Source organism: Cygnus atratus, chromosome 7, assembly GCF_013377495.2.
Source record: "Cygnus atratus isolate AKBS03 ecotype Queensland, Australia chromosome 7, CAtr_DNAZoo_HiC_assembly, whole genome shotgun sequence".
NCBI lineage: Eukaryota > Metazoa > Chordata > Aves > Anseriformes > Anatidae > Cygnus > Cygnus atratus.
In genome coordinates this window covers 14953891-14963879 of record NC_066368.1, presented here as the reverse complement: position 1 = coordinate 14963879, position 9989 = coordinate 14953891, and the positions used below count along the sequence as shown (strand labels likewise).

Below are 9989 nucleotides of genomic sequence, written 5' to 3'. Positions count from 1 at the left end.
TCCCCAAATTTCCCAAGGGCAGGGCTCGAGAAAGGGGTCCAGGAGCCCACAGCCCAGAGGCTGCCCCACACCAGCTCCCACGCCGCGGGGTACCCCAAGACCCGTGCTCCCGGAGCATCGGTGGGTGTCAGCCCGGGGGCGGGGGCGCTGCCAGCCCCAGGGCCCGGCCCCCCCGGGGAGCTGCAGCTGGCTGGCGGGGGGCCCGGCCGCGGCCGTTCCCAGCTGCACAGCAGCCAGGGTCACATTCCTGGGATAGCTGCGAGCTTTGCTGTTCGCGCAGGGAAAGGTCACCCTTGTGCGGGCGGGCAGCTGCCGGGACCACCGCCTCGGCAGGGCGGGGAGCCTCGCCCCCAGCCAGCAGGATCAGGCCCTGGCACGGCCAAGGAGGAGCAGCTCCACGCAGCCCCGGGACCCAGGCAACAAGGCTGCTGGATGCCAGAACGATGGAAGCCGCAGTAACAAGGTGGCGGACACCATTCCTCCGCGGCCACATGCAGGACGGAGGAGCCAAGGCTGCAGAGACATCAGGGAATGGGGCGGCTTTCGCTGGGGCAAGGCAAGGTCCAGCCGGTGGCAAGAGATTTATTGGTCGTTCTCTATATACACACACGTTAACCTGCAGCAGAAGCAGCAGTCGCTACGCACGCAGAGCAGCACCAACTCACGCCTCTTCTCTCGCCGCAGCCGAGAGCCGCTCACGCAGCCCAGCCCACACTCACCCTCTCGCCTCCTCTGCTACAGCCAGACGGGGAGGGGGACGGGGACTAAACCTGAACGCAGCGAGGCCGAGGAACACGGGAGTGATGAGCAGGGCCTCAGCCGAGCCAGGACCGAAGTTACATCTCCTGGGAACGCAGGCAGAGCTCCGACTCGATCCCAAAAGCGGTCACCCCGCACAGCGCTCAGGAAGGTGGGGACAGAGCCCCGAGGCTGCTCTGCCCCTGCCAGGAGGTGGAGGTAGGACCAGAAGGAGGGAGGATGGCTGCTCCATCACTGAGCCAGGCCCCGGGCAAGCTCTCAGCAGGGTGCAGTCAGTGCTGGGGAGCCCCACTGAGCAACTGGGGCTGGGGCGGGGGGGCAGCCGCAGGGACGGGGGCACAGCTGTGGGCAGCGCTCTGCTGCAGGGAGCCACGGTGCAGCAAACACCGCCTGGGTCTGCCCCCAGCCCCGTGCTGGCGGGGGGAGCAGCGAGCACAGAGGTCCTCCGGCAGGGCGGTGACGCCACGCTGGGAAGCGGGCTCCTGGCGAGCAAGGGCAGGGCCTGCAGCAGGCAGCACGGCGCCCACGAGCTGCCGCAGTCACTTGGTGAGCACCTGGTTGCACAGCGCGCACACAAACACCGTCTCCCTCTGAGCCTCCGGGGCTGGAAAGGAGGAAGGCAGGTGTCAGACGTCCCCCTTCCGCCACAGCACCCACTAAGGGCTCGGGACCGCAGCCGCGACCTGCTGCGAACCCCTCAGGGAGGGGGAACGCGCCGCCCTCCTCCCCCTTCCACTCACCCGTGGCTCCCATCACAGCCTTGGGAACTTTGAAGGAGCAACACCTGGAGCAGAAGCTGTTCCCACAGTTACTGCAGCTCCGCTGGGGAGAGAGACAGAGGTGAGGCGCTAACTGCAGCACCGGGAGCTGCCGGGCCAGGTCCCAGCCCTCCCCAGCAAGCTCCAGTGCCAGGGCACTGCCAGCAGCGACCCCGGCTGGAGGGGAGAGGGGGGGAAAGCCCTGGTCACAGAATGGCAGCCTGACAACAACAGCAGGACAAAGTGCCCAGGCCCAATGCTAGATCCGCATGCGAGTATGCTCTAACACCACAGGAGAGCACTGCAGCCACAGGCTCGGGGAGGTTCACAGACTGTAATTTCCTATGCTGTAATCCTGCAGGGACGCAAGCTCTGGAAGAGTCCCGGACACGCACCAGACTAACCCAGGAGAAAAGGGAAGGAGCCCCAAGTCTGGAGATCAGCAGGCAGCAGGGAGACAGCAAGCAATACCTATCCGGAGCAGGGATGAGATGCGGCCTTCCTGTACCTGCCCAGGGCTGCGCGACAAGCATCACGCAGGGGGACTCAGCTAGGACAACGGGGGTGGCCTTCGCTCCTCTGGGCACACGCTGTAGTGGCTTTGAGCCCCGTTCCCACCTCCACACGAGCCCCCAGGCAGACCATGCTCCGCGTCCCCGGGAAGCACTCAGGTGACAACAGCTAAACCAGGGCACAGGAGCAGGTGCCTCGCACGGCAGCACGTGCGGGTTCGGCCTGAGGCAGCTTCCAAAGGCACAAAGGCTCCCTGGCACCACTCGGTACGTGACAACACCCAGCACTTAGCTGAGGTCACCCACGGCCGGGCCGTGACTGAGGACAGCCAGAGCAAGCCAGACACCCGCTGGTAACAGCTCACTTGGGCGGCGAGCAGGAGAAGCCGAAGACTCACCCTCTTCTTGAGCACCGAGAAGGTGGCTCCGCAGCCCGTGCAGCTCCCTGGCAGAGACAGGGCAGAGGTCAGGCAGGGCTCTGCTCCCCGGGACCCGAGAGGCATGGGAGCACCCACGCCTGCTTGCCGCAAAGACCCCGCCACCCCTGCTCGTCCCAGGAGGGCCACGAACACCCCCCTGGCGAGGGCGAGGTCGCTGGAGGTGCCAGCGCAGCCCTAGCAGGCAGCACGCCACGCTGTTTGCTCCCACTCCAGCACCGCTGCGCACTGGGAGCGGCACGGGCCCCGCTACGCTGCGCCTCCCCAACCAGCGCGGGCCCCCAGCCTCACCAAAATTGTTGCTGGGGTAGCGCTTGCGCAGGCGCTCGGTCAGGCGCGACACCTTGCTGCGGATCACGTCGTTTTTGCTCATGAAGCCGTTGTCTGGGAGGCTGAGGTCGAAGTCTGCTGAGCACTGAGAGCCCTCATCATCCTCCTGCGGAGAGCGGAGGGGCGGCTGGGGGCTGTGGGACAGCCCGCCCCCAGGGACGGGCGGGAAAACAGGGTGCTCCCCCAGCGTCGCCACCAGTCACCGCCAAACCAAGAGCAGGCTGCCGGCTGCAGCCCGGAGCTGATGCCCCCTCGCGCACCCCAGCCAGGCGCTACTCACCAGGACCAGCAGCTGGTTCTCCTTCCCCGCAGCATGGGACAGAAAGGACAGGCAGCAGAGGGGGAGTCAGGCTGCAGGGGCGCCCAGCCCCGCTCCTGCCCTCCCCGAGCCGCGACCTTGCTCCCTCCCCAGCAGCCCCCCTGCCCCTCTCGGCTGCCCTGTGGGACCAACCCGCTCCCCGCCAGGCTCAAACCTCAATAGCGTCCTTGAACTCTTCATCGGGCTCTGCCTCCTCCGCTTCCTCCACACTGCCAGGGCTAAGGTCCTGCAAGAGGTTCGCATTGAGCCAAGACCCCAGCAGGGCAGGGCAGCCCCTCGGCAGCTCAGGATGGGCTCTCAGGCCAGGCGCACCAAAGCCGCCTGTGGGCAGAGGGACAGAGGCACAGCCAGCCCTGGCGGCCCCACAGCTCCCACCCCACACGTCCCAGCCCTGCCGCCCCTCACCTCCGTGCTGGTGGGCGTGGGGGTCCGGTCCGGCGGGGCAGCGGCTGGCAGGGGCTCGGCAGGCTCCGGAGCACTCTCGAGGGGTTTGGTGCCCAGACACTGCTCGATCGAGGCCTTGAGCTCCTTCATCACTGGTGAGAGGGGATCAGGGCTGGAGCGAGGGGCATTCCCGTTCCCCCGGCCCCTCCACGCAGCAGCTGGCCGCCAGAAGCAGCCTCCAGGGCGCAGGAAGGCCATCGGCACACGCAAGCCTTCTCTGCCAAGTGCCCTGAGCCCTCCTCTGCTCACACGCCAGCCAGGAGCTGCTCAGCTGGGGACGGGTCCCGCAGCAGAGCCCAGCACGGGACACTGGGCCCACACGAGGGCACTGGGAGAGGACGAGGGCAGGGGGCCCAGCTTCAGAGGGCCTTTCCCCAACCCACCCCACCCAGGCCGCCCCCAGGGAAGGCTCTCACCTTGGTAGAACTGGGGGTTGCCCAGGAAGAGGGTGCTGTTGAGGATGGCCATGACCCAGCAGAGCGGCAGCAGGTAGAGGATGCAGACGGAGCCCAGCAGCGCCCCGTAGAACCTGGGGAGGAGCAGCACGACGCCTTGGTCGGGGCGGATCAACGCCCCCCACAGCACAAGCCCCCCTTTCCTTTGCCCGGCCCTCCACCTACCCTCTCCAAGCACATCAACCGCCGCCCCCCAGACCTGCCCCCCCCTCCCCACTGAGCCCACCGCGGCGCCACTCACTGGGAAGACACGGCGGGGTTCTCCCAGTACAGCACCCGGTACGCCGCCTCGCAGCTGCAGCACAGCCCGCTCAGGAAGCCCTCCAGCTGGATCAGGCTGCAACGAGACCCCTCGGGCTCACCAAAATCCCCCCCAACACCCCGGAGGCGCACCCCAGCAGCCGGGCCAGCGTGAAGCCGGGCCGCTGGGCGCCCCTATAAGCCCCGCGGGGAGGCGACGCCCCGCGGCAGGGGCCGGGGAGTGGGGGGGGGACACTCACAAGCCCTTGACCTGGGCGAGGGCCTCCTGGTGCGAGAGCCGCACGCTGCGCAGCTCCTCCCTGCGCACGCTGTGCTGCCTCCTGCGCACCAGCTCCTGCTGCGCCGGCCGGGCACGGCACGTCTCCTGCAGGTAGCCCAGCAGGGCGGGCAGCAGCACCAGCAGGGCCAGCACCGAGTACCAGGCGGCTGCGGGACGGGGGAGGGGGGGGGAGCGGCACCCCGTTACACCGGGAGCGGCGCACCGGGGGGGTGCCGCCCCCCCCCCCCCCCGCCCTCCCGCCGCACCTACCTCGGTCCAGGGTGAGCAGGAGGAGGTTGAGGCCGAGGCAGGCCAGCAGGGAGCACAGCGGCCGCTGCCACCTGGGGGGGGGAGGGGGGAGGGGGGGGAGAGAATGGGACGAGGGGCGGGCAGCACCGGTACGGGCAGCGGGAGGCACCGGGCCCGCCCCGCACCTACCGGAGGAGGCAGCGCACAGCCTCGGCGGCGTCCCGCAGCGGCTCCAGGTACAGCTCCAGCCGCCGGTAGCTGCGCACCAGCCCCAGCAGGTCGAAGGCGGCCGCCTTGCCGGGCGGGGGGGGCTCCGGGGGGGGCTCGGCGCCGCCCGCCGCCGGCTCGGGGCCGCCTCCCCCTCCCCCGGCCGCCGCCGCCGCCGCCCCGTCCCGCTCGGCCGCCTGCATGGCGGGACGCTTCCCGGTGCGCGCCCGGCTGCCGCGTGACGTCACGCGGGCGCGGCCAATCGGAGGAGCGAGGAGGGAGAGGAGGGGCGGGGACTCCTCCCTTCGCCCCGCCCCCGTGAGGGCAAAGGGAAGGGCGGAAGCGGCGTCGCGCTGGCAGCCGCCTCGGGGGCCCGCCCCGGTCCCGGTCCCGGTCCCGGTCCCCCCCCCCCCCTCCCGGTGCCGCCCCCCGCCCCCCCCAGTGAAGGCCCAGACACGCAGGCAGCGCCGACAACTCTTTATTTGGGAGCCGAGCCCGGAGGCACCCGGGAGGGGCTGCAGCGGGGACGCGGGGACAGCGGGGACCGGGCGCGGGGGGCGCCGTGCCGGGACCGGCCCGGGCACGGCACGGGGCCGCGGAGCCCCCAAAGGCGGCGGAGAAGGCCGCGGGCACGGGCCCCGCGGCGGCAGGGGCCGCGTCGCCAGCAGGCGGGGCTCGCGGCCGCGGTCCCCCGACGCTCCCCGTCTCCGTCGGGCCGCGGGGGCCGCTCCCGGCCCCGCCGCCGGTGTCCTCCCCCGGTGGTTCGGGCTCGCCCTTCCCCTCCTCCGCCTCGTCGCAGGCCGGAGACGGAGCTGGGGAGTCCCGCACGGGAGCGTTCCAGGGCGAGGGAGCGAGAGGAGCTGCGCGGCCCCGCGGGGCGAGCCCTGGGCGGGCTCGGGGGGTCGCTGAGGTGGGAGGGGAGCCGCAAACCCCGCTGCAGGGGGGCACGCGGGGACTCGCCGCCTGCCCCGCTCCCCAGCGCAGCCCCGAGGCCGAGCCAGCAGCGCCGAGCTTCAGGCTGGGGCGACGAAAGCCCCCCTCTCCCCAGGGGGCACCCGGCTCCGTCCCAGGGCAGCTCAAACCCCACGGGCGGAGGAACTTATCCCCCTGCCCGGGGGGCACCGGCCGCGGGCACGGCAGCGCTGGAGCCTTTGGCGGCGCTGGAGGCTCTGGCGGCAGCGCTGGAGGCCGCGCTGCCCTCGGCCGCGGAGCGGGACAGGGCGGGGGCACCGCCGGGTGAGGCTGTGCCGAGCATCCGGAGCGGGACCCGGGTGGCTGCGGGGCCGCGGGGCAGGGAGGGGCTGCGCCCCGCGCAGTTCCAGGAAGAAAGCAGACGTGGTCAGGCTGGGCAGGAGGAGGGGCCCGGGCTGGGGAAGCCGAAATCAGAGCCTCCATTAGAGAACAACAGAAGTGCCGCGCAGCAGGGCGCAGGCACAAGGGGCTGCCGGCGGGGTGGGGGGGCTGCGCCCACCCGTTCGCCTCGCTCGGCTCCTCCGGGCCGGTCTCCCTGTCCCCCTGGGGGCAGAGTTGGCACCCACCTGAGCACGCGGCATCTGCAGGGCCTGGGGCAGGGGAGTTGGGCAGGGCCCCGCGGGGCTCCCAGAAATCACGGTCCCTCTTGAGGGCTTCCCGTTCGGGTCCTTCGACTCGCCTACATCCGTCCATCTTTCTGTCCGGGGGTGCGACAGGGGCCCGAGCAGCAGGCGGGCGTCCACGCTGTCCCGGCGGGACGCGGGGGAAGCCGTGCTCGGGGAGGCCTCTGTCTGTCCGCCCGTCCGTGCGGGAGTCTCCGGAGGAAGCGCGGTGCAGTCAGCCGGGAGGGGACAGGCGGCGGGGTCACTGTGTCCTGAAGGGGGGCTGCGGTCCGTCCACGCGCGGGGAGAAGGGGAGCCGAGCGCCGCGGGGTCTCAGATGATGTCGCGTTGGTCCCGGCAGCGCCGTGACAGGCAGTAGAGCCCGGAGAAGAGGTACAGGCAGGCGGTGACGGCCCCGCAGACGGAGGCGCTCAGGTAGGCGCCGTACAGGCAGTGCTGGCTGTAGCCCGGCAGGTTGCAGTAGCTCTTGCGCCCGGCCTTGTAGCCCATGATGCCGGTGGCGGCCGCGTAGAGCCCCACGGCCAGCGCCAGGTCGTGCAGCAGGTTGGTGAGCAGCCAGCGGGAGCCCAGCCAGGGCACCAGCGCCCAGCGCCCCAGCAGGCTGAGGCCGAAGAGGGCCAGGGTGAGGAGCCAGACGAGGACGGCGGCGAAGAGGGCGAAGTGGGCCGCCCCCTCGTACTTGTGGGCCGCCACGGTGACCCAGAAGGCGGCGCCCATCACCAGCTGCCCCAGGCGCAGCAGCCCCAGGGGGCTCCGCAGGTAGGCGCGGTGCAGGCTGAGGGAGCCGCGGGCCGGCGGCCCCGGGGGCGGCGGGGCGGCGGGGGGAGCCGTGCGGGCCATGGCGGGGCCCTGCCTCGCTGCGGCGCGGCTCGGGCGGGACTCAGCGCCCCGGCAGCGATTCGGGCCGCCGGCCGCTGCCAAACATCTGGCGCGTAGCGGTCCCCCCGCGCGGGGCCTCTCTCCTCCTCCCCCGCCCCGCCTCCCGACGGCCCACCGGACGCCCGGGGGCCTGCCGCTGCCCGCCGCCGCCGGGCGGGGTTCGGCCGAGCCCCTCCCGTCCCCTCCCCTCCGGGCCCGGCCCGGCCCCTCCCTCCGGTCCCCTCCGGGCCCGGCCCGGCCCCTCCGGGCCCGTCACGCCCCCTCCCTCCCGTCCCCTCCGGTCCCGTCCCGTCCCGTCCCGTCCCCTCCGGTCCCCTCCCTCCCGTCCCCTCCAGCTCCGTCGCGTCCCGTCCCCTCCTCTCCAGCCCCGTCCCTCCGGTCCCGTCCTCTACGGTCCCGTCACGCCCCCTCCCTCTGGTCCCCTCCGGTCCCGTCCCGTCCCCTCCCCTCCAGCCCCGTCCCCTCTGGTCCCCTCCGGTCCCGTGCCCTCCGGCCCCATCCCGTCCCATCCTGTCCCATCCCGTCCCGTCCCCCCCTCCGGGCCCGTCCCCTCTGGCCCCCTCCGGTCCCCTCCCTTCCCGTCCCGTCCCGTCCCGTCCCGTCCCGTCCCGTCCCGTCCCCCCGGTCCCGCCGCGGGGCCGGGCTCGGGGCGCGGGGCCCGCGGGGCGCTGGCGGGCCCCCGCGCGCCGGGGTCCCCCCGGTGACGTCACGCGGGATTCCCCCTCGGAGTGACGCAGGCGGGCACCGCCCGGGGCGTGGCCGCGCCCTCCGCGGCTCCCCGCCCCCCTCGCCTCGCCGACGTCACGGGCGCCACGTAGCCCTCCCCTCCGGGAGGCGGCGCGGCCACGCCCCCCCGGGCGCCGATTGGTCCGGGCGGGGAGCGGCGGCCGCGGATTGGCTGCGCGGCGCGGGGCGGGGCGGGGCCCGGCGGGTGAATGGAAGGGGCGCGCGGCGCGGGGCAGCGCCGGGACCCCGCGGAGCGGAGCGGGCCCGGGCGCGGTGACGGGGCGGGGGCAGCGGCAGCGGCAGCCACCGCCAGGTCGGGGCGCGGGGCCGGAGAGGGCGCGGGGCGGCGCGGGGAAAGCGGGTCACGGCGGGGCGGGGCGGGGCGGGACGGCGGGCACCGGCCTGAGCCGGGTCCTCCGCGCCCCCGCCCGGTGCCGGGGGGGCTCCGGCGCCCGGCCTCACCGGCGCTCGCCCGCGCTGGGCAGGCCGCGACCCGCGCCGCCTGCCGGGGCCGTGCCGGGCCGGGGCCCGCCCTCGGCTCACGCCGTCTCTCTCCGGTGCCCGCAGCGGCCGGGGCCATGGGCACGCCGGCCTCGGTGGTGAGCGACCCCCCGCGCCGGGCGGCGCCCGCAGCCCGCGGCCGCAAGCGGGCCTCGGCCGACATCTTCCAGGGCGTGGGGCTGCCGGAGCTGCGGAGCCTGTTCCGGAGCGGCGGGGCCGAGCGGCCCGAGGAGCGCGCCCGCCTCGTCTGGCGGTACGGCGGCCAGCGGCGGATGGCCCGGGCCCTGCGGCGGCTCCGGCGGCGGCGAGCGGCCGAGCACGGCCTCGGGACGGCGGCGCTGCGGAGCTTCGGCCGCCTGCGGTAGGTGTGGGCCGGGACGGCGGGGGGACCGCGGCCGGGCCGCGCCGCCCTCACCCGCCGCTTCCCCGCAGGATCACCGAGAAGGAGCCGGAGCCCGGCGGCGGAGGGGCTGAGGCGGCCCCGGGGTCCCCGCAGCAGTGCTGAGCGGCCCGGGAACCGGCCCCGGGGGGCTGCGGGACGGCGGCGCTGGCTGGGCTCGCCCCAGACGCCGAGCGCAGCGGTTAACAGAAGGGGGGCAGAGGCTGCCTGGGGCTCTGCGGCTGCGACCCGGATCCCGGCTGCTGCGCTGGAGCCGGCCCCGAGGGACGTCCCCACCGCCGCTCGGAGCCGCTGCTGAGACGCGGAGGAGGCCAGGTGAAGGCAGCTCTGTTATTCAGCCGGTTGCATGGTTTAAATACATTACATACATTTCTACAGTGCGTCAGAACAATACGGTTTGGGTCAGTCGGAGACGCAGCCAGGCCTGGCTGGGGAGCTGGGGCCTCGCTTCCGCTCCCCTGTGCTCGCAGCATCCTCAGCACAGCCGGGGCCGAGCCCCCCCCCCCCCCCGCTCACAGGAGACAAGTGAGCTGCCTTCCCCTCCCAGCCCCCCCAGCAGAGCCCCCCCAGCAGAGCCCCAGCCGGCCTTCATTTCCCTCCCCCCCCCCCCCCCAAGGACGGGCAAACAGGGCAGCGAGACCCACCCCCAGCTCTCCTCAGCGACAGGGAAAGCCACAGCTCAAGGCAAGCAGACGCAGGCAGCAGCCCCGGTACCGTTTCATACAACACAGCTCAGCAGCTTTTGGGGAGAGGGGATGCTCGCTGCCTCGCCCCCCCCCCCCCCCCATCAGATTGTCAGCACAGGGGCAGCCAGGAGCCCGCACTGGTCCCCGTGTGCTCCCAGTACCCTAATTCCCGCGTGGCTCCCACCCACGCAGCAGGAAGAGCCCCCTCCAGC

The 9989-nt window shown here is 73.3% G+C and overlaps 3 protein-coding genes across 4 annotated transcripts; 1 reads left to right on the top strand and 2 right to left on the bottom strand.

The window, feature by feature from the left end:
- Nucleotides 1–567: 567 nt before the first annotated feature.
- On the bottom strand, nt 568–5203 carry ZFYVE27 (zinc finger FYVE-type containing 27). Its single transcript, XM_035545048.2, has 11 exons — nt 4973–5203; nt 4805–4875; nt 4515–4701; nt 4256–4351; nt 3976–4088; nt 3521–3651; nt 3270–3341; nt 2758–2902; nt 2428–2474; nt 1500–1581; nt 568–1363 (listed from the first exon to the last, which is right to left on the bottom strand). Exons 1-11 carry the CDS (start codon nt 5191–5193, stop codon nt 1299–1301), a joined length of 1230 nt encoding a protein of 409 aa, XP_035400941.2. The 5' UTR covers nt 5194–5203; the 3' UTR covers nt 568–1298.
- A 249-nt stretch (nt 5204–5452) lies between these two features.
- MARVELD1 (MARVEL domain containing 1) lies at nt 5453–7528 on the bottom strand. Its single transcript, XM_035543256.2, has one exon. It carries the CDS (start codon nt 7423–7425, stop codon nt 6898–6900), a length of 528 nt encoding a protein of 175 aa, XP_035399149.1. The 5' UTR covers nt 7426–7528; the 3' UTR covers nt 5453–6897.
- Nucleotides 7207–9471, top strand: AVPI1 (arginine vasopressin induced 1). Of its 2 annotated transcripts, none has more exons than XM_035543270.1 (3): nt 7207–7344; nt 8758–9052; nt 9124–9471. In XM_035543270.1, exons 2-3 carry the CDS (start codon nt 8769–8771, stop codon nt 9194–9196), a joined length of 357 nt encoding a protein of 118 aa, XP_035399163.1. In that variant the 5' UTR covers nt 7207–7344; nt 8758–8768; the 3' UTR covers nt 9197–9471. The 2 variants fall into 2 exon arrangements, with proteins under 2 accessions (XP_035399163.1, XP_050567978.1); XM_050712021.1 differs by lacking the exon at nt 7207–7344 and adding an exon at nt 8397–8503.
- Nucleotides 9472–9989: the final 518 nt, after the last annotated feature.

Coding starts and splice junctions, on each gene's coding strand:
- ZFYVE27 (XM_035545048.2), bottom strand. CDS start 5,193: ATGCAGGCGGCCGAGCGGGACGGGGCGGCGGCGGCGGCGGCCGGGGGA. Junction 4,702..4,804: donor CCTGCTCACCCTGGACCGAG/GTAGGTGCGGCG, acceptor CCCGTCCCGCAG/CCGCCTGGTACTCGGTGCTG. Junction 1,582..2,427: donor TCTCGGTGCTCAAGAAGAGG/GTGAGTCTTCGG, acceptor CTCTCTCCCCAG/CGGAGCTGCAGTAACTGTGG.
- MARVELD1 (XM_035543256.2), bottom strand. CDS start 7,425: ATGGCCCGCACGGCTCCCCCCGCCGCCCCGCCGCCCCCGGGGCCGCCG.
- AVPI1 (XM_035543270.1), top strand. CDS start 8,769: ATGGGCACGCCGGCCTCGGTGGTGAGCGACCCCCCGCGCCGGGCGGCG. Junction 9,053..9,123: donor CGGAGCTTCGGCCGCCTGCG/GTAGGTGTGGGC, acceptor GCTTCCCCGCAG/GATCACCGAGAAGGAGCCGG.